The 26,391-nt window shown below is 38.0% G+C and overlaps 2 protein-coding genes across 7 annotated transcripts in view; one reads left to right on the forward strand and one right to left on the reverse strand.

Annotated features, from left to right (window-relative positions):
- Positions 1-2,448: 2,448 nt before the first annotated feature.
- LACC1 (laccase domain containing 1) lies at positions 2,449-14,552 on the reverse strand. The gene is made up of 7 exons (XM_036831582.1): positions 14,423-14,552; positions 12,636-13,240; positions 11,839-12,017; positions 10,532-10,697; positions 7,512-7,737; positions 6,240-6,400; positions 2,449-5,224 (listed from the first exon to the last, which is right to left on the reverse strand). The coding sequence occupies exons 2-6, from the start codon at positions 13,183-13,185 to the stop codon at positions 6,241-6,243; spliced, it is 1,281 nt and encodes a 426-aa protein (XP_036687477.1). The 5' UTR covers positions 13,186-13,240; positions 14,423-14,552; the 3' UTR covers positions 2,449-5,224; position 6,240.
- Positions 14,553-14,760: 208 nt separating this feature from the next.
- The window catches only part of CCDC122 (coiled-coil domain containing 122), a 34,758-nt gene continuing 23,127 nt past the window's right edge, over positions 14,761-26,391 (forward strand). The window contains exons 1-4 of one of the 6 annotated variants that reach the window (XM_036831585.1): positions 14,805-14,888; positions 18,538-18,623; positions 24,198-24,285; positions 24,801-24,916. In XM_036831585.1, the coding sequence (XP_036687480.1) occupies positions 24,240-24,285; positions 24,801-24,916 (162 nt within the window). In that variant the 5' untranslated portion in view covers positions 14,805-14,888; positions 18,538-18,623; positions 24,198-24,239. Of the gene's footprint in view, positions 14,889-14,930; positions 15,167-18,537; positions 18,624-24,132; positions 24,286-24,800; positions 24,917-26,391 lie in introns of those variants that run through there. The other 5 variants (XM_036831583.1, XM_036831586.1, XM_036831588.1 and 2 more) reach the window with 5 other exon arrangements.

The raw sequence follows: 26,391 nt of genomic DNA on the forward strand, positions 1-26,391 counted from the left end.
CTTTAAATATTACTAGCAGTGCAAGAAGTTTAAATTTTTAAAAATTATGGCTAAATTTCAAACATTCACGAAAGTAGAGAAAACAGTACAATGAACCCCCAGATAACCATCGCTCGGGTTTAACAATTCAAGATTTTGCCATTTTGCATCATATCCTTATTATTACTATCATTATTATTATTATTGAAACATTTGGTAGCAACTGGCATGTAACACATCAGTTTACTCCTACATAGTTCAATACAGATCAACATAGATATTTTTTACAGAACTTCAATATCATTAACCTCTAGAAAAACTAATGATAATTCCTGGCATCATTTAATACCTAGATCATATTCAAATTTTTCCCAATTGTCTCAAAAATATGTCCTATAGTTTATTTCTTCTCATTGGAATCAAACTAGGCCCACTCATTTCATGGGACTGTTAGGTCTAATAAATCTATTTTAATCCAGAATAGTCCCCTCCTATCTTTTCTTTGGTAAAATGATATAGTCACTTAATTTTTTTATTTAAAAAAATTTTATTGAAGTATAGTTGACATATTGGTTTCAGCTGTATCTCCCATCCTTATTAAAATTCTTGACCAGTTTCAAAAAGTGGATTACTTTTTTACTGCCCCAAATTTGTGGTATCCTTTAACTTAATCCTCCCTCCCCCATATTTCTTATACATTGATAATTAGCTCTAGAGTTTGATTAGATTCAGACTAAAACAAGTACTTAAGGAAAGTGAAATAATGGGGAAGCACTGGTAAGATGTAAACTGTAGCAATGTGTGATGCAAAAATAATTAAGAAGAAAATAAAGGATAATAAAAATTCAAAACTCAATTGCCACCATGAACCAGTCTATTTTCTACAGATGTTTCTCATGGAATGAGAGTACCCTTTTTGTTGTTGTTAGAAAGGAATGTGGTATTTTGAGCTATTGAATCTGCTAGAAATTTTAATTGTTTAATAAGATACGGTAACTGGACACCCCAGCCTTTTGAGAACTACATAAAACAAAAAGCCTGCTCCAGATACAGAAAGGACATAGCTCACCTCAGGCAGTTGGCACAGACACAGGGAGCGTGATGTAAGCATTTCCTTCTCTACAAAGAAAATGCATCTACGGAGAGTATGAGAAGTTTGTCTCCACACAACTAACATGTGATCATTGTGAGTCCAAACCAAATGCATTAATCCGGAAAAAGCAGTACTGGCAGATTTCTTTTTCCTTCATTAAGCAATGACCTCACACAGAACAATGCATTACTTACAGCAGCTGCCTCATCTTTGAAATCACAAGTAAAGTTTAAAAACACTGCCTACAATGGAAATGGACGTGCTCTAGACCAGAGTTCCTATAAACACATACAGTGAGCATAAGGACCACGCTTCCATTCTTTACTGCCCGATTTACAAAATCTTTATAGAGGGAAATCTATGATTCCACTGCATCCAATGTATTTTGTGTGACTTTACGTTAGCTGGGGCAAAGAGGCTATGTACCATACATGGCACATATTTCTTGTTTACCATTTAGCACACACACACAGATCCATGTCTAAGATTGGTGGCACTCTCTAAGAGTTCACATAAAAAGATGGATACATCGGAAGTACAACTTTAGGACAACTGAGTGAAAACAAGTATCAAATCCCACTTTGAGATATAAAATGAGTTCATATGTCACTGTCCTCTTATTTCCAGCTTCTGAATCCATGGGTATCATTTATGTTTTTGTCATGTGACACAGAATAAGCTTCTTTGAATCCCCCCCAACCCCCCAATCTACTTACAGAAAAGCAGTTACTGGAGATTCTGTAGAAGTGAGACCCAGGTAGGTGAGGACTCCTAAATGTTTTTACCTACTTGAACTATAATAAGTTGCATCTAAATTAAGAGCCATATATGTGTTTTGTACAAATAAATACAGAGATTAAGATTGGTTCAACTTTATACCAAGAAACAGAGCAGAGCTACTTGTAGAAATACTACCTCCTAGTGGAAAGACCATTTTTTCCTTTGCTTTATAAAGCAATGGAGTATAGCATATTTAATCACTATGTTACTCTTCAGAATTTAAAATTACAATTAGATAAATTTTAGTTTGCTAATTAGTACCTCTAAAAAATCATGTCATGCACTCTGATTTACAAACTTAATTTATCGTCTTACTAAAATGACAACTTATATTTTCTAAGTGCAGTTAGTAGTAGTGCTTAGATTGAAAACAGAACAAAACTTATTAAAAGTCATCATTGTAGTTACACCCTGAAAGTCCCAGAAACCTATATACAAATGCTTAAAAGTGAGAGAGATCTTGTAGAGGCAATAAGATACGACTATTTAACAACAAACATTCTGTTTTTGAGTTACTGAATCAATACTTTTCACTCAGTAAAACAGCAAGGAGACAACTTTTCATTCTATGCTTTGACACAGATAATACAAAATCATAGATAATCAAACAATTTTTATTTGGTTTTGGAGTATTTTGGTACATAAAGTAAAACATGGCTGCCTAATACTCTGCATTCAACAAAATAATATACAGTGAAGAACTGGAAAATTATCCATCTTTCTCAATGGAATTATTCCTTAATCTTATTGTTGTCATGAAACAAGAGTATTTTACACGAGTTTGATTGCATGAATTTGTCCCATGATCTGTATTTAATGCCTTCCCTAAATTGGAAGAAATGAGGTATTTTATATAAATTTCACACTGAGCTATGAGTTACATAAAAGAATTAAACAACCTTACAACACATATCACAGTATTAAAATTGTTGCTTTATTGAATGTCACCTTTCACTGGATATTAAATATCTTGAGGGCCATAACTATAATTTTTAACCTACCCTAGCACCTCACCAAAATTTTGACTGGGTGGATGGATACGTGATATTAACAAAAAGTTGTAAACATTTAATTTAGATAGCTCTGATTAACTGTATAATCTGAAATGATATTTGGAGTCACAAGATGTGGGTTCAAATCTTACTTTATCACAAATTATGTGATTTTAGCCTCTACCTCAACAAGGCTCAGTTTTCTCATCTGAATAAAAGGAATAGCATCTGACATGTACTTCAGGGTACCTGTAAAGGTAAAATGAGGTAATGGACTTGAAAGTCCTTTATAAGTACCAAACAAGTGTAATTTTCTGCATATTCAGGTAAGAAATATATGTATGAAATAAGAAATCTTTTTAAGGTATAATGTGACAATTCACATTAAAAATATGTACCATACATACCATTTTTCCCAAGTGAAAACAGCCTAACTCCTTTCTTCAGCCTACAAATACACTTAAGACTACTCATCCCCCCTCCCAAATATATATATATATACACACACACACCCAATGCTTCAAAATACAGCCCTCGGTGCTTTATTTTCTCCAATAAATACTAGCGAAGAAGGGTTGACACTGGTGCATCCTCTTCCTCAAAGAACTGAAATCTGACTCCACCACCATGACCTATAGAACAGCTCAACATGGTTAATCCATTGGTTTCTTCTCATTTTATTTTCTCTCTGAAGATTTCTTTTTTTTTTTTTTTTTTTACTTACTTACTTTACTTACTTATTTTTGTATTTTGGCCATGCTGCACGGCAAGCAGGATGCTGACCAGGGATCAAACCCGGGCCTCCATAGTGAAAGCGCCAAATCCTAACCACTAGGCAACCAGGGAACTCCCTGAAGATTTCTTTTTGAGTACCTCTCATATCTATGCTGGCTTCTTTCTCCAAAATGACTATATATGTTTTTTCTTCCAGGATTAATCTTTTTGACTGGTTCAGCTTCTGGCTCTCCAAATGCAAGTGTTGCATGAGGTTTCATCCTTGGACCTCCTTTTTTCTCACCCTATGTTTCTACGGAGATGATACAGCCTATTCCAGCAGACTCGGGCATTGCCTCTGCATAGCCAACTCCCAAACTGCTGTCTTTTTTGTGACTCCCTCCCAGGTTCCTGGTCTCTATTTCTAATTGTTGACCACATATTTCCATCTGGATGTACTTCAGTCTGTGTGCCAATCTCATCATCCCTCCCCCTTGCCCCAAACCTCCTCCCCATCTTTGCTGCCACTCTAGGTAGTCAGCCAAGCAGAGATTGTGGAGGCATCAGGGACTTCTCCACTCTTCCTCACCTCTTACCTCCATGATCTAGGAACAGGATCTGCAGATTCCATCTCTGAAATGTCTCGCTAATTCATCTACTCTTGCCTCTGTTTTAATTTCCACTGCATTCAGGTTTCATTATTTCTTTTTAAAAGTATCGTGACTGCCTCTTAACTAATCTCTCTGCTTTAGTCTCTCACAAGTTAAATCCATCCTGTTAAATATAATGCCAAGGACATAAAAACACTCTCCTGCTTTCTATGCCTACTCTTTGCCTGGAAAATAAACTCCAAACTCTCTGACACGGCATTCGAGACCCAAACTAATCTGTTTCTAACCTGTTTTTCCCGTAACTCCTGCCCACACCCTTCTCTTTCCAGAACATATTATACATGTACAGTTTCATGCCCTACTTTACGGTATTCCCTCTACCTGTTATGGTTGTTCTTTATTTGTCAAAAGCCTATACATCTTTCGGGCGCATGTGGTAAGTCATTTCCTCTGTAATACCTTCTCTATTCTGCCTTCCACATAGAATTAATCCTCCCTTCTCCTGTACTCTTCGGCTATTAAAATTAAAGTGTTAGAAGTGTTTATCTCTTCCACTGCATTAGACTCAAAGGGAAAAAGTATTACTCATCTTGATTTCACCTATGATTCAAACAATACTTGACAAATAGAGGCTACCCAATAAATACTAAACTGAATAGACCTATTCCTGATTTACGTAACAAATACAGAGTACAAACTTTAAGAATAATCCTTATCTGTGTAACATATAAACAATTGGGTTGGCCAAGAAGTTCATTTGGGTTTAAGTAAAAATAAAGGACACATTTTTCATTTTCACCAAGAACATTATTGAACAACGTATTCATTAACTGAGCAAAGCTTTTGGCCAACCCAATACATCATCTTGATTTTGTGTCAGTTATTGTTAGAATCAATGAAATCATTTGGCATTGGATGATAATGAAAATATATCTGAAAGATGAATTATTCATTATAATCCTTTTTGTTTTAAGTATATCAAACAGCTAAATTTCTCTCTTACAGTTGGTTTGGAAGGAAGCAGGAAATAGTTATGCAAAAATCCAGTCAAGTATCTGTAAAAATACATAGAAATCAAATATGAGGAAGCCATTAGTAGTGCTATTAAAATATCAATGTAAGAATCACTAAATCTATCAAAGCCTTTTGTATATTAAAGAGTTAAAGACATTGTAAAGCCTAAAAACAATATTAATTCAATTAAAAGTAACCTTAAAGAAAATCAGGTATATGCTAAAGGGTCAGTGCCAAATCACTGTCACAAAATATTTTTTGTATAACTAAAAAAAAAAAATCCATCTCTAAGAAATACTAATTTAATGAAATTACGTTCAATCTTGCTCTATGATTGTAGCTCAAGTGTCAGCAAACCATACCCTGTGGACCAAATCTTTATTTTGTAAATAAAGTTTTACTGAAGCAAAGACATACTCATTCATTTCTGCTCCTGTCTGCTTTTGCTCTACAAAAGCAGAGTTGAATAGCTGAGCAGAGACTACATGTTGCACAAAGCCTAAAATATGTACTCTCTAGCCCTTTAAAGAAAACTGACCAACTCCTACTATAGATAATCAGCTGGAAATTTGGTTGTAAAACCAGTCTGGTCTGTGTATGTATTATTATTATAGAATTTAGAACTTTTATGTAAAGATTTCTTCTCAAAAATCAAAAGAATTTAAAAAAGAAAGATATAAAGATGTTATGATAGAAAATATACGGATGTCAAAAAAAAAAGAAAATATACAGATGTCAAGTACATAGGAGAGTTAAATGGCATACATACATGATTTTTTAATGAAAAAATTATTTTAGTTTTATACTTTTATATATACTTATTAATATATTCTTCATTAACTAGGAAAAGAAGTAGCTGCTCTTTATATTAGAGTACGTCACAGAAAATTAACTGTTCTACTACTATTGCTTCACTAAAAAGTAGAGAATTAGTTCTTCCTATAGGAATAAAGGAGTAAAGTTAAATATAATTAATTATTTTCTAAAATGCGGGGTGGGAAAGGTGGAAAGAGGGAGGAGAAGGGAGGGGGAGCAGGGAGAGAGAAGCTACTATACCTCATTCTCTAATTGATATGAAGCCAATCTGTGTACCAAAGTTAAGGCCATCTCGGACATGGGAGAAAAACTTGTCAGGATGACAGGAGGTACAGAGGCTGAGATCTTGGTTCTGGTCCTGAATATTCTGTGGTAGAATTCCTCCCTGTTCTAGAAGAATCCTTAGGATAAAGATTTTTCAAAAGACAGAAGGTTTATTTTACCAACAGCCAAAGCAATATGGAAAAAGTATGGATACTGGTGTAAAAGAATTCTGGGAAAGATCTGCTTGGAACAATGCAAATTGTTATTCAGTTACAGAACAGGGACAAGTCAGGAAATGGTAGATTTCACCACCATTAATCACCTAAGTTCATATGTGAACTGTATAACCTCCATATTGTCCTGCAGACATGATCTGGGTACAGGATTCTATAAGCAAAATCAAGTACTTATTTAAGAAGAATCTTGAAGACAAGATTCAATTGATTCAGACAGAGCGTGCTTTGTAGTCATCTGACTCTCCCGCCTCCTTTCCTTCTATTAACCAGATTTTTCACAGGAAAGTTGCTTCTCCTCAAACACTTTATGGTATGAAATATGACTATAAATTAGTGACACTTATTTCACAGGTCACATTTAAGAATCAATTTCAATCCTTTCTACTTATGTACTAAATGAGGCAGAATCTGGGTAAGGTTTTGCTGACTGGAAAAGAAACACAATTCAAATCAGACATCAATTTTCCTTTGTAGAAATGACAAATAGTTTTTATTATCTATTAATAGCAAAATTTCGTAAATTCAAAAGTGCAAGGGACCATAAAAAACTTGAAAGTATCTATGTATTTATATTATCTAGTATTTTTGCTGAAAAATATATTCCTCCAGTTAGAGAATAGGAATAATTTAAAAATATCAGTTTCCTGATAGTTTATTATATTTAGGAGAATTTAGCTGAGGAATGTCTGTGAAGTGCCATTCTTTTCTATAAAAAGTGCCAACTTTTCTATATGAAGTTTAAGTAGGTCTCTTAAAACTAAATGCCAACTGTTTCTTCCTTCACTTTTAAATCAATAAGAGATACCAGATCAGAAGACTGCTGTTATTCAAACTTAAATGAGAAAAGATTTCATATTTAAAATTAGTTTTTGTGTAAGTGTATATGTCAGCTACTTAAATACCTGCCACCTGAATTTTTCTTGGCGTTACTAATTGTTTTCTAAAATTATCTTCATTTTAGAAGCAATAAGCAATAATCAAACTTGCAGTTCTGGACTGAAATCAAACATACCTCGTGGCTTTACGGATGTCAACATAGGGATTTGGTGAGCCAAAGAGCCGTACACATCTGGGATCAAGATTATGAAATGCCTTTGCTGATTCCCTTGGAAGAGTAAAACAGCAAGGTCCTACTGAAGGCCCCAGTACAACAATAATGTCTTCCAAACTACAGCCGTATTCTGCTATCATAGCATTCACTGTAGCCATAGCAACACCTAACAAAGTACCTCTCCAACCTGGTAAATAAGAAGAAAAAGAGATAAGCAAAGTTAAAACATAAGAAAATTTCACCATAATTTATATCTAAGTTAAAAATTAGCAGTCAGTTTATGTATTTTTCAAAGTCCAGAAATAGTAAATGAATCACAAAATTAATTAAGCCAAATAATCAACTAATTAAAATACTGGTTTTTAAATGAGGTATATTATACAAAGCACCTGACACAGAAGAGACATTTAATGGGACGTCCCTTCCACTTCCTTTTTAAAATGTTCTGTACTTTCAGTTTCCACTGGAATTATATCTTCTTAGTCTTCTCTCTCTCCTTCATTTTTTATGCACACTTTTAAAAATCATGGGAAAAAACACATAACATAAAATTTACCATTTTAACTGTTTACAAGCGTACTCTTCAGTAACGTTAAGTCTATTCACATTGCTGTGCAACCAATCTCCAGAACTTTTTCATTTTGCAAACTAAAACTCTATGCCCATTAAACAAGAACTTGGCCTTTCCACCTTCCCCAGTCTCTGGCAACCACCCGTCTTCTTTCTGTTCGTATGAATTTGACTACGCTAGGTACCTCCTATAAGTGGAATCATATAGTATTTGTCTTTTTGTGACTGGCTTATTTCACTTAGCATAATATCCTCAAGATTCATTCAGTGTTGTAGCATGGGTCAGGATTTCCTTCCTTTTTAAGGCTGAATAATATTCCAGTGTATGAATGAATTTTGCTTGTCCATTCAATCGTGGATGGACACTTGGGTTACTTTCACCTCTTAGCTATTGTGAATAATTCTGCTATGAGCATGGGTGTGCAAATATCCTGTCAACATCCTGCTTTCAATTCTTTTGGATATATATTCAGAAATGGAATTGCTGGGTAATATGATAATTCTATTTTTAAAATTTTGAGGAACCAACATACTGTTTTCCATAGGAGCTGCACCAGTTTATACTGCCACCAACAGCGCACTATGGTTTCCATTTCTCTTCACCAACACTTTTTTTTATAATATTAGCCATCCTAATGGGTGTGAGGTGATATCCTGTGGTTTTGATTTGCTTTTCCCAAATTATTAGCGATGTTGGGCATCTTTTCACATGCTTGTTGGCCATTTGCATATCATCTTTGGAGAATGTTCTATTGAAGTCCTTTACCCATTTTTCAATCAAGTTGGTTTTTGTTGTTGTTGATGAACTGTAGGTGTTCTTTATATATTCTGAATATTAACTCCTTAGTAGATATATGAATTGCAAATATTTACTCTCAATCTGTTGGATTGACTTTTCACTTTGTTTACTGTGTCCTTTTATACACAGAAGTTTTTACTTTTGACAAAATCCATTTATCTATTTTTACTTCTGTTGCTTGTGCTTTTGGCATCATATCTAAGAAACCATTGCTTAATCCAAGATCACAAGGATTTACGATTACACTTTCTTCTATGAGTTTTAGAGTTTTAGCTCTTACATGTAGATCTTTGATCCATTTTGAGTTAATTTTTATATATGACATAAGATAAGGGTCTAACATTATTTTTTTGCATATGACTATCCAGTTTTCCCAGTACCATTTGTTAAAGAAACTGTCCTTTCCCCATTGTACAGTCTAGGTATCTTGTGAAAAATCATTTGACCATATATGCAAGGGTTTATTTCTGGGATGTCTATTCTATTCCATTGCTCTATACATCTGTGTTTATACCAGCACCATACATACTGTTTTGATTACTGTAGCCTTATAACAAGTTTTGAAATGGAGACGTGTGAGACATCTAACTTTGTTCCTTTTCAAGACTGTTTCTTTTATCTTTGATATTTTTGAATTTAATGTTTCAAAACCCAGGAAGTAGCAAATAATATTCCCGTTTTATATCTAGGAACTAAGACTCAAATTTTAAGTAACTTTTGACAATGTTACTGACTTCTAGTCATTCATTACTTTAGCTAGATCAAAAGAAAAATTCACCACTTTCTTATTTATCTATAGTCTAAAACGCAAAGTAGTCGCTGATTTACAGGCAGAAGAAAATCTAAGAGATCATTCTTCATTTTACATAGACTCATAACCACTGGATAGTCTAAACAGTATTTTTTAAAAAATCACCAGAAAACAAAATTCCATAACCTTAACACAACACAGCACCTAAAAATTCTTTGTTCTTATCTTTAGAGAATAGTTAAAGCCACTAGACTACAGCATATTAAACTAAATGCGGTTTTCCAAACATATCTTGCTTTTTCTTACCTCCACACCTTTACACATGCTTCTGCATTTTCATAAACACCTTCTGCGACCCGACATGTCTCAACTTCCTATTCCCTATTACCTGGACTTCAAGGGTTCTCAACTACAGGCAGTACAACTCCCTGGGAGTGTTTTGAAAAGCATGGAGGCTTTTTTTTTTTTTTTTTTTTTTTTGGTTATTACAACTCTGAGTGCTACTGTCATGAAGAATTTCAAAAGCCAAGTAAACTTAGTCTGCAGTGTAAGACTATCTTGCCCCAAATGTTAATAGCACCCCTGCTGAGAAACACTGGCACCTAGCCAAATCCTACAAATCACCCCAAGAATCAGCCTAAGTACTGCTTTCTTTGGGAATTATACTCTGATTCATATAATTTGAGTTAGGGACTCCTTTTATCTACTCCTGTCCTAAGAGTCTGCTAGCTCTCCCCTATCTTTACACTTACCACCATGGGTAGTAATTAACTATTTGTAATGTCCATCAGAAAGAAATTATAATTTTTCCTGTACCAAAAAAATTGGTAAAATCCTAGATGCTTAATTAAGTACACTTACCAGAGTGAGCAACCCCACATGCTTTTTTGACAGGATCGGCAAAAACTATCGGTATACAGTCAGCACCAAGAGCCGCTATTGTGACTCCTCTTTGATTTGTGGTGATTCCGTCGTAAGATTCAGGCTCCTTCCTTCCCATAATCCAGACATCATTGGCATGATCAATCTAAAACCAAAGATGTGAGAAAAAAATGTTCTGAAGAGTTTCTCATACCATAAGCTTTTCTGAAACTACGCATCTTGTACAAAATTATATAAGCAGTTTAAGGTTACAAGCATTCATTAAATATATCAGGTCCATATATGATAAAATAACAAAGTTACTTATTTAACTTTATGATGTGATAATCTCTGTATATTTTCCTCAAAGGAAAGCAGACTTTTACATTTAACAAACATTTTTAAAAATTCAAAATAGTCCATCCATCATGAATACCTCCCAGTAGAGATGGGTAAATCTCTAATCGCAGTACTTTCCACAAAGTACTAATTTACTGAAAGAAATTAAATTTCCAAATCAATGATATTTTTACTTTTCCTGGAGTCAAGTAATGCTAGAATTCTGTAAGAAACAATTATCTCATCAGTTGTACCCTAGTTCCTCCTAGTGTTGATTAATAATGGCTTTTCTCTCCCACCATGCAGGAATCTTCCTTCTAAATCAAAAAGGGCAGTGGTACTGTACTCTGAGAATTCACTGTACTTTTAGACATGAGGAGCTCCAGGTGAAATATATATATATATCTACATAGAATTGATCTTTAGGTTATGGTATACAGCTCTAAGAAAAATAATCACAAACATTATACTAAATTTTAGATAAAACACTAGATGCAAAAGTTAAATAACTTATTTAAAGTCCATGTAGTCATTAGCAGAGTCAAGAATATACTTTAGGGACTTCCCCGGTGGCACAGTGGTTAGGAATCCACCTGCCAATGCAGGAGACACGGGTTTGATCCCTGGTCCGGGAAGATCCCACATGCCACGGAGCAACTAAACCCATGCACCACAACTACTGAGCCTGCGTTCTAGAGCCTGCAAGCCACAACTACTGAGCCTGCGCACCACAACTACAGAAGCCTGCATGCCTACAGCCCGTGCTCCTCAACAAGAGAAGCCACCACAATGAGAAGCCTGCGCAACACAAGGAAGAGTAGCCCCTGCTCATCGCAACTACAGAAAGCCGGCGTGCAGCAACGAAGACCCAACACAGCCATAAATAAATAAATAAATAAATAAATAAATAATAAATAAATAAATAAGAATATACTTTACATCTTCCAAAATAAGAAACAAAATTGTACCTTTACTCGGTAAAATTTCTTCACATTAAATCCTGCTGCATTCCCCAGCCTACGCAGATTTTCTTGAACAACAGCCTTGGGATCTCTCCGTTTGGAACTACTGAAGAGATTGAATGAGCTAAGAGTTGGTATGTAAGATATCCCACCTGTTCTTGTAGTAAAGCCATGTATGAAAATATCTGTTGAAGATAAACAATGAAGATTAAAAACATGACATACAAAAGACCATAAGCATTACAAACCCAGTCTCTCATTAAGACTTTCCCTAATCACCTCATCCTGCGTTAGTTTATCTGCCTTCTAATTTCTACAGCTCTTTATACCTCCATCTATTCTTACGACATAATGCTTTGAGTTTGTTTTACCTTCTCTGTGGGATTATTGCTCTTCAAAGGGTATCTTTTGTTCCATTTGTCTTTGCTATCCCAATAGCATATAGCTCACATAGCTCACAGTAAACTTCATTCTTCTGTGAAAGCACCAATGAGTTAAGGTTTCAGAATTTCTAAGCAGGAAATGCTTACGGTCATAAATCTCATTTAAAAGGAAGGCTGGGGGTGGGGGATTTGTCTTAAAGCTGAATTTGCATAAATAGAATTTATTTATTTAGGGTGGCTATCCCTTGACACCCCTGACACTACAAGGCCATGCATGACACTCCCATGTTGTAACTGATGCTAATGAACACATAAATTCACAACAGTCTACAAAAGAAAGAAGCAAAAAGAGGTGAACAACCTGTAAAGAAAGACTGGTTTTTCACATCCAGTAAAAACAACAGATAGTGTTTAACGTACCTGGGATCAAAGGAGATGTGATAATGGTTAATTCTCCTTTCAGGGCTGGCAAACTTCTCAAATATGTTTCTATTTCATTCTGGATTGCTTCTAGTTCTTGAGCTGTGATTATGTTTATTTCAGTAGGCTGTTTCAAAAGACCTCCCTTCAAAGTCATCTGTAAATCTTCAAACTCAAAACTGTAAACATCAGTGAAGAGTTGACCAATAAAAGCCTTCATTAATGTCTTCCGGTGCACAGGCACAATTACCTTAATGCTGCTCAAATTTTTTTCATCAATTTTTTGTTTAATAGTATACAATGAGGCAGCCATGCTGGGATTGCTAACAGTCTCAAATTCTCTCAGGAAAGCAGATAATCCATTGCTTGTTTCTAATTCACAATTATCATGGTCACAGCTGATGTTACTGCAACACATTATGCAAAGGAACTTGGCCTTGGCACCATGGTGGTATTGGACAGCATTCAATGTCTTTAGTAATGTCTGATGACAGTTTTTCTGAGAGTTTAATTTCAAACCAAAGAGATCTATCAACACTGCTTCTGCCATCCTTCAACACTGTACAAAGTTCTTCAAAGAACGTTTCTGTGCCCCCCAAAATCACCTGTAACGAAAAATTAGCATAAGTAAGAATACAAAGTTGTATCAATCTCCTTATAGTTACAACAGAAACTTGTGGATGGGTAAAAAGAATTGCATTGACTTAAAAATGTAACCAAAATAGTGAATCTAGACTCCTTCCAGAAAAGCTAGTCCACTATTTGTCAGAACCAGGACAATGAAAAGCAAAGCCATCTCTTAATTCATTTTGTGAAAGTACTTTACATCTTTCCAGCAGAACAAGTTTTTGTTTTGTTTTGTTTTGTTTTCAGGTAGCAAATTTTTATTTTTTAATATCTTTGTTGGAGTATAATTGCTTTACAATGGTGCAGGTAGCAAATTTTAAGCAGGGAATTACTTGTTGACTTAGACAAAGTCCCATTTTTTAATTACAGGGTGTCCACTTATTGATATATCATTAATCCGGATATGACTGGTTTGCTAATTTACATCCCTTCATATGAAAACCTGGGTCTCGAGTTCAATAGGTTAAATGGAGCTGCACCTAAAAATTAAAAATCTTTTAATTCTTAATTGCTTTTTTTTTCCTTCAGAAAAATTGCATTTTGTTATTGCTGTTTTTCAGAAGCAGACTCACAGATACAGAGGACAAACTAGTGGTTACCAGCGGGGAGAGGGAAGGAGGGAGGGGCAAGATAGGGGTCGGGGATTAAGAGGTACAAACTACTGTGTATAAAAGAAGCTACAAGGATATATTGTACGGCACAGAGAATATAGCCAATATTTGATAATAACTTTAAACGGCATATAATCTATAAAATATTGACTCACTATGTTGTACACCTGAAACTAATATTGTAAATCAACTATACTTCAATTTTTTTTAAATGCGTTTTTAAGGAGATAAAAGCAGGGATGACTCCAGGATTCACGCAGGACTCAGGTATGGCAATTATCTCATAAGCAACGGCAATTTGGATCAGGTGTGCGTCCCACCTGCCCTCCTCTTCACTCCCCGCGCACAGATCTTCTCACCCCAGCCCCTGCCCTCCCCCACCCCAGGCTGCCGGTCTCTCTTCGGTGACCCCTTCGGTGACCCCCTTTGCCCCGGATGGTTTTCTCCTGCCGCCACTCCTAACCCCCTCCCTCTGGACCGTGAAAAGCCCCACGACGCCTCTGCCACCCGCCCGGTCCGCGCTCGGCCCCGTGGGGCGCCGATCCTCACCTGCCGGACTCCTCCCGGCCCTTCGAGATTTTCCGACGGCCGGCCGCACACCCGAGGCCGTTCTCCGTCCTCGCCCGTCGCGCGTCGCCTTCGGCTGCACACTCGGTGGGCGGCGAGCTCTGAGGCGTCTGCCGCCCCCAGTCCTCAGCCTGAACGAGACCGGGAGGCCGCGAGCCTGTGCCCGGGCGCTGGGCGGGCGGCGCCCGTTCCGCCTCACCCGCCTGACCGCGGACGGACGGAGCCCACGCCCGGCAGCCCCGCGACAGCCGCGGAGGCCGGGCCGGGGGGCTGGGTGCGGGGAGGCGGGAGCGATCCGGGGAGCGACCCTCGGGTCGGACGCTCTCGACCGTGGGGAACCGTCAGCAGTTCCGGGTCAGGAGGGCGCCAGCCCACACCCGCCGCCCGGCGCCAGGAGGAGGAACGGGAAGCGGAGCGGCGGACCGACCGAGTGACCGGAGCCAGGCGGGTCCGCGGGCCGGTGGCTGGGCGGGGGTGGGCGGGGCGCGAGGGAGCGGGGCGGACCTCCCGACGGGGCGCGCGGCCGAGCGGCCTCGGGTCGTAGACCGCCTCCCCCTGCCCGGGGGCGATGAAGCCCTTTCCCGGCGTCCGCGCTCCCAGCCGGGCCGCAACGAGTCGCCGGCCCGGCAGCGCGGGGGACCCTCGGTTTCGCCCAGGCCTGAGAACCTCACTGCGTTAGCACTTGGCACTCTGTCCCATCCAAGTTCAAGTAACGTGCCTCCTGAGGTAGACTTTTTTTTTTTTTTTTTTAACGGTTTTGGCTTTATTTGTTTCCAGAAACAAGTTGGCTGAACCCCTCCTTTGCCTTTTTGCTGATCCTGCCTAACTTGCTGACTAAACTTTACAGCTCCTGCACGTGTGTGGATAAACGGAGGTCCTAGGTGCCCTTTGAAAAAATACGCGCCAGGAGTAGAAAATTAGAAGGCGCTGACCCTTAGAGTTGTGATAGAGATGTAAATTAGCATCCTTTCTCTGCCCTGAAAGAGCATAACATTCATTTATTTAAAAATATTGAACAGCTCCTACATATATGGTAGGCAGACGCTCTGGCCAAGGGGAAATATCTCCAACCTTCAGAGAGTAGGAGAAAGGATGCTTCCTGGGGAACTGGTTATGGCGGAAGGAGGGGGTCCCTTTCTTCTGACGGTCGCTCCGACGATAAGTGCTGAAGAACCTGTCCCCGAGAGGAAGAACCTCAGCCATCTGGGAGTTTAGAGGAGCACCTGAGGTGGGCAGGTGCTGCTATTCTATGGCGTCACCAACCCAGAGTAGGAACCCACTGTTCAGTTATCTGGCAGAGGTTTCTGTCAAAAATTGTACTTTCATCATTTTTGCTGGGCATTTATTAAGAGCACTGAGTGCTATGTGGTGCACCTGACCCCCTCTGCCCTGAGCTTGCTTTATGTGAAATATTACTGTGAGCAAAATAGAGGTCTTTAGTTACAAAGCTGGGTGAAAACATTTCTCTCTGTTTTTATAGACAACGGGGGGAATTCATTTTCTGTCATGCAGCGGTAACAGTAAGAAAAAGTTAAAAAAGAAATATTTCAGAATAGGGAAGCTGTCAGGGAAGAGAAAGTTCGCTGTTATATTGTATTTATATGCCATTTCCTTTCACCGTCTGGTACTGGGCTGTGGCCTCATCTCCTAGCACTCTCTTACGTCACCCCCATTCCCCCCACTCCAGTGGCTCTCAATCCTGGCTACACCTCAGAACTACACGCAGAACTTTAAAAAATATACATCCAGGGAGCTCCCCCCTCCACCACCTCCAGATATACATATGAATCAGAAGCTCGGGGAGTCAAGTCTCGGCCTGTTTTGCTTTGCTTTTTGTTTCGTTTTAATCTCTACAGGTGATTCAGATGCATAATTAGATTTGAAAAAACAACTTCCCTATTCCCAAGCCACTCAAACTAAAGGCTGTTCCTTGGAACACCTTATGATTTCATCCTTTGCATAAGCTATCCCTTCTGCTTAGAGCACTCTTCTTTTTATATGCTTTTTTTTAGCTGTTACTTGTTCAAGACCCTTCAAGCTCAAACATCACCTTGAATCCCCATCCCCTCGCTAAGCAGAATTAACTGTTTCTTTTAGCTTTTTGTTTGTATAGGAGAAGCTCTCTCATAGATGCAATCTGTATCCGTAACCAAGCAGTACATTGAAAAAGTCAATTAAACATTAAATTGTGTACCTCATAAAGATGAACATGGTAGTATATAAATTATATCTAAATAAAACTGTTTCAAAGGAAAGTCAGTTAAACCAGAGAGTTATGAAAAAGTATACCACAATACCTTAAACATTTTTTAACCTAAAACAACTATATGCTTGTTTGCCAATCTGTTGAGAAAGTCCAAGGCCTTTTCTTTGCACATGGCCTCCTGATTAGAGTTCTGCATCATACCTCTTCCATAAACTACACTTCTCAACCATCAGCTAAGCTTTCCCAAGATTCGGTTCCTTTAAGAGGAAAATAACCTAGAGGCACTTGTGAAGCTGAGAGCAGATTTCTTCTTTATCACCAGTTATAGTTATCTCACACATGCAAACAGCTCACCTTAATTGGGTCTTTCCAAAATATTAAACATAGCTTTTAAAGAAACAACAAACTTTATTTCCACACTATTTCATTGGTTTACATAATACTTAATTAAATTATGAAAGCACAGTGACAAGTACAACTGGCATAAACAGGTTCAGGAACAAACACAAGTGCCGCTGTCAGATGTACACTTCCGCTGGTAGGAGCGGAAGTGGTTAGACTCCCTGGAGAGTAGCTTTCTAACCCTTGGCATTCAGCGTGCGCACTCAGCGTGATGTGGGAATTATCAAGGTGTGTCAGGACCGTGCTCCCTTCACAGCTTTCCTTGCCTCTTCCAGCTTCTGTTGGCTCCAGGTGTTCCTTGCCTTGGGGTGCATGCCTTGGGGCTCTATGCCTCTATCCTCACATGGTCTACTTTCCTGTGTGTCTTGAGTCTCAAATCTCCCTGTACCTTTCTCACATAAAGACACCTGAATGGAAATAAAGAAAAGGCCAATCATAGAGTAAGCAAAGGCTATTTATTCAGAGCTTGCTAGAACAAGGGAGTCAGCCACATTACTTGGGTTTTGGCAGAGACTCAAAGGCAGGCAGAGGGGTGGGAAAGCTTATAGTGGAAAAAAGGGAAATCTTCAGGTATGCCCTGATTGCAGGCTGTAGGCCTGGGGAAGCTGTAGGTGGGCTCACTAGAAGTTGCGCATCCTATGTGATTGGTTAGGGGTGCATATTTGGCTTTCTCTGGTTGGTCCTAAGTTGGAAGTAGGGACAAAAACTAGGGAAGCTGTTCTTTATTAATCAAGCACTGGCCATTTGGGGGCCATTTGTTACAGGGGTTAATGTTTGGCTCCTGAATTGTTATTAGAGATAGTGGTCTGACTTCCTACGAGTCTGACTTACAGAATGGCAGGCTAGCTGGTTACTGTAGATGATGGATGGTTTCCTGGGTTGGTTGCTGCAGGTTGTGGGTCAGAGTCCTGTTTTTATATATGGCCTAGTCACTGTTTGTTTGCATGCTCAGCCTCTCACCTGTCACTGAATTTAGGGCCCACCCTAAATCCAGGATGATCTCGTCTCGAGGTCTTTAACTTAATTACACCTGCAAACATTCTTTTTCCAAATAAGCTCATATTCACAGTTTCTGGGGGTGAGGACACAGACATCTGTCTGGGGGACCACAATTCAACCTGCTACGAGCTCCTTTTGGTTTAGAAATCATGTTTACTTGTTTATAGAGTAAAAATAAAAGACTTTTCCCCTTACTGTCCTGAATGAGACAAGCAGGGAGGTTATGACTGGATTTCACCAAAGACCTATAATTTCTTTTTCAAACAGTTGCCTGGGCATCCCTTAAAACTTAGATTTCAGCTGCAGACCCATCCTTGTATGTCTACACCCCAAAACGAGATGTTTTTGTAGTCCAGTACTATCTGTGCATTCAGAGAAATCCCACCTTTGGCTTAAAGCTATCAATGAGTAATATCTGAATGTTCTCTAAATTGTCTTTGAAAGAAAGTTAAGGAACAGTTCCAATCCTCTGGTTTCTTTCTGTTTTCAGCATCCTGAAACTTGAATCTCATTACCTAGCCAAGGAAGAGAAAAGTCCCTAGTTTCAGCAGATTCTAAGACTCTGGTATATAATAGGTATGCAATACATTTTTTTTTTAAATTTATTTTTGGCTGCATTGGGTCTTTGTTTCTGCGCGAGAGCTTTCTCTAGTTGCGGTGAGCGGGGGCTACTCTTCGTTGCGGTGCGCAGGCTTCTCATTGTGGTGACTTCTCTTGTTGTGGAGCACGGGCTCTAGGCACACGGGCTTCAGTAGTTGTGGCTCGCGGGCTCTAGAGTGCAGGCTCGGTAGTAGTGGCGCACGGGCTTAGTTGCTCCGCGGCATGTGGGATCTTCCCAGACCAGGGCTCGAACCCGTGTCCCCTGCATTGGCAGGCAGATTCTCAACCACTGCGCCACCAGGGAAGCCCTGCAATACACTTTTAATGATTCAATTAATTTATTCTTTTTGGATGACTCTGATGATATAACTTCTCTTGAAAACATGTGGTTGAAAAGACTTGTCATCTTTTTTACCTGAAGTATGTATTATTGATTCTTACTCATTTGTGCAGTTTTTTACATTTCCCCCATGATTCCTCTTTAATATAACACCTGTTATATTCCTCTTATTGTTGGAATTGAACCATCCAGAACTGATTCCATCATGCTCATGACAAATATAGACGTAACTTTAAACTCTCAATTCCAGGAAATCTTTTCTCTCTTCCCCAGGTCAGTTTTTTTTAGCTTCCCCAGTTAAACATCAGCTTCAGATATTAAACTCCCCCTCCCACTTGGAAAACAAAAACCAAAGCAATTTCACACTTATGTGAAAATTAACTAAGTAATTTTTCTTTCCTTGTTTTCTAATAAAATGTATGTTCTAAAGGGGGTAGGAGGTAATTATCAACTTAACTACTTAAACTGCCTGGCAGGTCCACATAGGAGCTTTTTCCATTCAGGATGAAAAATGGTGCTTACGTGACATGGGCACACATGGACAGTTGCCTCGTCTTGATTCTTTTAAGCCAGAAGCTCTCAAAGCCCTAGGGGAGTTTGACAGCCTTGCTTTATTTTGCTCATTAACTTGAAGGGAGGTACCAGACGATGAGTTTCCAAAGACTCAAACCATGGCCTTTTAAAAATCTCCTCCCAAGGGCCAATTACAGGCACTCGCCTCTTGAATTCAGATGAGCTGGTGCACAAAAATCATGCTCATCACAATGCTTTAGTACATACTAAATACCTAATAAATGTTAATTTGCATCCTAATTGCTTCAAATTTCATCCTTCCTGCTTGGATGTATGACCTTTGGCGAATTTCCTTATTTCTCCAAGTCTTAGTTTCCTCATTTACAAAATACAGGTAAAAATCATGTCTAGCTTATAGGATTGCTCTGAAGGATAAAACAGATAATCTATGTGAAAGTACTTATGGTAATTAGTAAATGTTGGCTATAGTTAATATAGAACATGGTGGTTTATAGTATTTCCATTGCATTGTTTTCTGTAAAGCTACTGTTTTAGTTGAGAGTGTTTTGCCTAAATGATTTTTTATAAGTAATATTTGGATATTTACTATCAAATACTATAGGTATTATAAGGTGTTTTTTTTTAAATCAGTCACTTAATTCATATTTATATTTCCCACAATGCTTTGTATATAATATGTACCGACATACGTGGCTTGAGTGAAAGAATAATTAATACTGTCTAGTCTCTAAACTCTTGTTTTTATTGATTTATGCAATTGTAATGAATTATCAGTAGATGACAGTAGTTTGTTTTCATTTTTATTTTTTGTCCATTCTACAGTAGAGATCCAGAAAAAATGAAAACTTCCTCAATTTTAAACCGGATGTCCTTTCATGAATAGCTGGTTTAAATAAATATCACCCAAGAGTTCTTCAATTTATGCTGCTTCAGAAATAGATATCAAGAAGTACCAGTTACTTTATTTTTTATTGTATAAATCTAATTTTCTTAATTTTTTTTTTTTTTGGTTTCTTCATCAGATACTTTAAAGAATACAAAAATGAGTAAGACTTCCTGGAGCTTATAGTCTAATAGGGAAATATAGTATAAAATAATGTAAACAGTAGGAATAGAAATTGTTGAGTGGCAGGAATTTGCTAAATGCTTTATATTCATTATTTCACTTCATCCTCACAAAAATCTAATGAGGAAGGTACTATTATTGACAAGGAATCTGAGGCTCAGGTTGGAAAGAATGTACCTAATAAACTAGTAAGTGGCACAACCTAGATTCAAGATTAGCCCTATCTTACCCTGAGACCTAGACTGTTATCTATCTTGGTATAATAGAGATATACAAACAATTGTACTAAAAAGAGAGAGCGAGAGATCATATCTACCCAGAAAGATCAAGAAGAACTTCTTAAAGAAGATGCATCTAAGGTGGAGTTGAAAGATTGGTTGCTATTTGATGTGATCAGAACAGTGTTTCAGAAGCATTATTCTGTCAGTAGAACAGGGTCAATTGAAGTGGAGATAGACTATAGTTAGACACCTGTTATGTTCCAGGCACTGTTCTAGTTCTCTTCCCTCATGGAGCTTACATTAGTAAAAGGAAGTAAAAAAGAAAAATGATAAAAGTGATAAATGCTGTTAAGAAAAATGAGGCAGGGTAAGGAAATGGGGGATGAAGGTCATGTTTTAGAGGGATTATCAGGGAAGGCTTCTTAGCTAAGATAGTATTTGGAAGAGGTAAGGAAGGAGTGGTTGGATTCCAATATAATTTAAAGGTGGAACCAGTGAGTTTTGCCAAAAGAATTGCATGCAGCATATAAGAGAAAGAAAAGAGTCAAGCTTCTGATTTGTCTATTAGGTAAAACAATTGGGGCAGCAGTCTTGGGCCACATACTTGGGGAATATCTCAAATGATTTCCCAAAGGGTCTATGAAACATCAACAATGAGCTCTCATTTATGATTATCTTGGGCAAGGCTGATTAAATTGCCTTGGGCTCTATACCCTTCTAGATACCTCCCTGCTAATGTTCTAGAGTTTTGAGTGTGAATAAGAAAAATGAACTTATAATTTACTGGCATGGAGAAGACCATGAAGGAGCAGGTTTAGGGGTAGTGATGGAGTGGACAGAGACATAAAGAGTTCGGCTTGGAACATAGTAAACTGAAATGCCTATAAGAAATTCAAGTGGAAATATCAGGTAGGAAATTGTGTATGAGTCTGGAGCTCAAGAGGGATGTCAGGTTAGGGATATGAATTTGGGAGTTGTGAGCCTATAAGGGGAGTTTAAAGCTATAGAACTGGATGGCATTACCTGCAGAGTAAGTTTAGAGAAAAGAAGAGGCCTGAGGACTGAGTGCTAGGGCACTCTAATGTAAATGAGAAAGGTGAGGAGGAGCCAGCAAAGGAAACCAAGAAGTATGTTGTTTCAAAGAGGAGGGCATGATCAAATGTGTCAAATGATATGGATACGTTAAGGAAGATGAGGACCAAACTTGCCATTGAAGTGGCAATGTGGATGTCATAGATACCTTGATAAGAACTTTAGAGTTGTAAATGATTAATTCTGGTGGATTCAAGAAGAATAGGTGGAGAGGAAGTAGACAACAAGGATCTTGGCTATAAAAGAGAGCAAAGAAAAGGATCAATAGCTGAAAGAGATTCAAGTGTCAAGCAAAAGTGGTTATTGTTGTTGATGATTATACGATAGGCTGTCCAGGATAATATGTTTGACCAAATAAAGGAGGAAATTCTCTTGATGGGACGTTTGAAGGAACAATGTCCTTGAGTAGGAGAGGAAGGGGTACAGAAGTAGAGGATTGGCCCTAGGTCAGAGCAAGTACACTTTATTCACTGCAAGAAAAGAATGGACTAGTATATAGGTATAGGTCCAGGAAGACTGGTAGATGGGGTGATTTACCACCCTCTCTGATATTTTCCTACTATCTCAGTTAAATAGGAAGATGGGTTATCAACTGAAAGAGGAGGGGGAAAGAGATGTGGGAGGTTTGAAGACAGAGAAGAAGGAGTGAAATAATCATCCATGAAACTTGATGAATCCTAGGGGCCTAGCATCAAGGGCCCACTTGACATAAAGTGTCTTGAATTTAAAGTGAGACCACAGCACAGGTGTGTGCTTTTCTTGAGGTGTATTCAGCTACTAGTATGTAAGCAAAGCAACTGGTTGGAAGTTTTCCAGGGAAGGTAGGACAGGGAGAGAGCAGTACAAGAAAAGTGAGGTTGAATGCAAAGGAATCTAAGCTGGGTAAGTGACGTGAGTACATGAAAGGCTAAGGGACCATGAAAAGGTAGAAGAGTCAATGTGGTTGAACAGCTCTTACAGTCAAAATACTAGGAGGGATAAGCTGAAAAATAAGTGTTTGAATCTGAGATTATGGATGAGGTGTAGTGATACTCTGTGGGTGGCTGGGGAGGATGGATAAGGAAAAACATCAAAGAACGGAGAAGTCAGGGTATTACAAGTACCACCTGTGTAGATGTTGAAATTCCAAAGAAATATTTTAAAAAGTAGTAATAGAGACACAGTAAGTCATATACTATAATCTAGGAGTGAACGGTAGAGATTTAGAAGTCAACTGATAACAATAAGGAAGAGTAAAGCTTACTTTACTTTTTACTTTTTCTTACTTTACTCATCTGAAGCTCATGACGGCATGAACTTCAGAGAAACGAGGTGGTTTTAGGGAGAAGATGTTTTTAAAAGGATGTCATCTAAAAAGAAAAATGCATATGTTCAAATGTTAAGCAGGAACACTACATTCCTTTTATTAATCATACAAAATTGTATGATTCCTTTTGTATAGGAATGGACAGGCAAAATCAGATACTCTTTTTCCAAAGACTGGTAATGCCTTTAACTCTGCCAACTCAGCATTCATTTGTTGCGCTGGTACAGGAAAGAACTCTTTCTCTCCATCTTTCAGGGGAGAAAAAAATCTACCCCTTCATCTCATCAGTTTCTCCTACGTATAGAAGAGATTGAATGGTGATTTTAAACTTGCGTAAGGCTTACCCTGGCCTTACATGGGAGTGCCATATTCCCTGCATCCTATACCCAAGACAGAAGTTGCTAATTCATCTTGGCACTGTTTTTCACAGATTCTGGTTATAGTTTTAGAATCCATTTCATAATAGTTCTAGAGGTACTAGCTACTAATCCAGAATAATTAGTTACTCACTCTATGTCAGTTACTGTGCTAAGCATGTTACATACATTAATTATTACAACAGCCCTATGAGGTTTTACAGATGAGGACACTGATGAGCAAAGAAATTAAGAAACTTCTCAGGGTCATAAGAGCTGAAAAGCAGGACAACCATTGTTGTTGTATTTTAATACAACACTCAATCATTGTATTTTAATTCTTGGAACTGATGACGAATGTCATCACTCACTCACTCAATCACTGTATTTTAATTCTTGGAACTGATGACAAATGTCATCACTCACTCACTCAATCACTGTATTTTAATTCTTGGAACTGATGACGAATGTCATCACTCACTCACTCAATCATTGTATTTTAATTCTTGGAACTGATGATGAGTGTCATTGTCATCCTTGTGAGATATGTGACAATTAATTTACTTTCAGGATCACTAATACATGACGGAAAAAAAAAGAAAAGTGAAAGATTTTCTACACTGATTATTTTGTAGGAGTAAAGAAGGTGAACTAAAAAGGGGAAAAGAGACACAAGAATGTCAGGCAACAAAGAAAGGAAGAGTCAAGGAGCTCCTGAAGAAGGTAATGAAGTTATCTTCAGAAATATATAACTAAAAGATGAGCGGTAACAAAAAAGTAGTATGATAGGATAATTGTGTTAAAATTAGTAGCAAATTAGAATAGAGGGAAGCTGTTAAAGTTTACCAGGAGGAAACTTATAGAATGTTTAGAAAAAGTATAACAACCTGAAAATGCAGGCCTATCATGAAAATTCATCAACTACAATTGAGAAATGGTTATGGTACCACTATAATTGTAGTATATGTGCAAATGGTCTAGATAATAATTTTTAGGACAATCAAAATATTTATACTGTTCCATAAAGTAACAGGTATAATATTGCAGTAGGTGACTTTGAATTGTCTGTTTTTATGGCCTTTGATTTTGGTTTTGTTTATAGTCAAAAAAGAAGAGTACCAACCCTAAATTTAGTTTATTTTTGAGAAAACATAACCATTTTCATGACTTTGAGTGAAGAAACATGTTTCTTAGAATGTTTGCATTTCGATTTTTATTATGTACTTTATTTTGTCTAGCTCTGGCTAAACAAGACACATCTTCATTAACTGATGCTGTCGAGCAAGTTGCACAGCAACAACAATCACAAACATCAGAAATAGAAAAAAACAAAAAAGTTCTGTTCCATTTGCAGGTAACCTATTTCACACAGTCTTTTAAATGAGTCTTTATGTTCTCCAAAGCTATATTAAATTTGTAACAGGGAAGTTATTAAGCATAACTTAATAATTCTGAGGAGGCAACTTAAAATGTCTGTTTTTCATATTTACACCTTCTAAATTATTCTGGTATCCCTACGTAAAGTCTACATGAGTATTCCAGTTTCATGGACCATTTTACACATCCAGTGTGCAAACATTCAACAATGTCACTGTGACTATAAATAAGCATAAAAAATATGTCACATAGAATTATTTTAAATTCACTCTATTTGATAGTTTTTCCTAAAATTCTGAATTGAAGGAAGGTTAAGTTTTTAAGCCTGTGTTCTTAAAGCTATGGCTCATGACTTACTAGTTGCCAGTGAACATTTCAGGTAGATAAGGAACATTTCTGTGTTCCTTAAATTTCAAAATATGTTCATAATTCCACCACAGGCATCTGGAAGCCATACTTGTTTTTGTATTCAGCATAATTAGACATAACTGTTCTCTGTTAATATAGCTAAAGGAGCAAAAATAAAAACAGTATATTTAATTTCTAAAGGTTTTTTTATTAAATGTAACATAGAAATGAAAAGAATATGCTCTAGAGCAGGGGTCCCCAGCACCCGGGCCACGGACAGGTACCGATCTGTGGCCTGTTAGGAACTGGGCCACACAGCAGGAGGTGAGCAGCAGACAAACGAGTGAAGCTTCATCTGTATTTACAGCCGCTCCCCATCGCTCACATTACCGCTCTGCCTCCTGTCAGCTCAGTGGTGGCATTAGATTCCCATAGGAGCACGAACCCTACTGTGAACTGCGCATGCGAGGGATCTAGGTTGTGCACTCCTTAGGAGAATCTAATGCCTGATGATCTGAGGTGGAGCTGAGACAGTGATGCTAGCACTGGGGAGCGGCTGCAAGTACAGATTATCATTAGCAGAGAGGTTTGACTGCACAGAGACCATAATAAACCAGTTGCTTGCAGATTCATATCAAAACCCTATCAGTGAGTGGCAAGTGAAAACAAGCTCAGGGCTCCCACTGATTCTGCATTATGGTGAGTTGTATAATTATTTCATTATATATTACAATGTAATGATAATAGAAATGAAGTGCACAATAAATGTAATGCGCTTGAATCATCCCAAAACCATCTCACCCCAGTCCCCCACCCTAGGCCAAGGAAAAACTGTCTTCCATGAAACCTGTCCCTGGTACCAAAAAGGTTGGGGACTGCTGCTCTAGAGCTGAACTGCCTAGTTTGAAAGAAGAGATTTGCTACTTCCGGTTCCATGGTTTAATCTCTCCATGCTTCTGTTTTCTCATTTGTAAAATGGAGATAATAATAAGACCTGCCTGTAAGGTTTTCATGACAATTAAATGAAATAATACTTGTAAACATTATGTAAGATATCCTTGCTGGGGCCCTGGTAGGCAGTATGGGACCAAATTTTGATAATGG

This window comes from Balaenoptera musculus, chromosome 18, assembly GCF_009873245.2.
Source record: "Balaenoptera musculus isolate JJ_BM4_2016_0621 chromosome 18, mBalMus1.pri.v3, whole genome shotgun sequence".
NCBI classification, from domain to species: Eukaryota; Metazoa; Chordata; class Mammalia; order Artiodactyla; family Balaenopteridae; genus Balaenoptera; species Balaenoptera musculus.

Excerpts from the sequence above, each read along its gene's own strand:
- LACC1 (XM_036831582.1), bottom strand. The coding sequence starts at position 13,185 with ATGGCAGAAGCAGTGTTGATAGATCTCTTTGGTTTGAAATTAAACTCT. Across the intron at positions 10,698-11,838 it reads AGAAATTTTACCGAGTAAAG|ATTGATCATGCCAATGATGT; the intron begins GTACAATTTTGT and ends CTTTGGTTTTAG. Across the intron at positions 7,738-10,531 it reads ATGTGGGGTTGCTCACTCTG|GTTGGAGAGGTACTTTGTTA; the intron begins GTAAGTGTACTT and ends CTTATTTACCAG.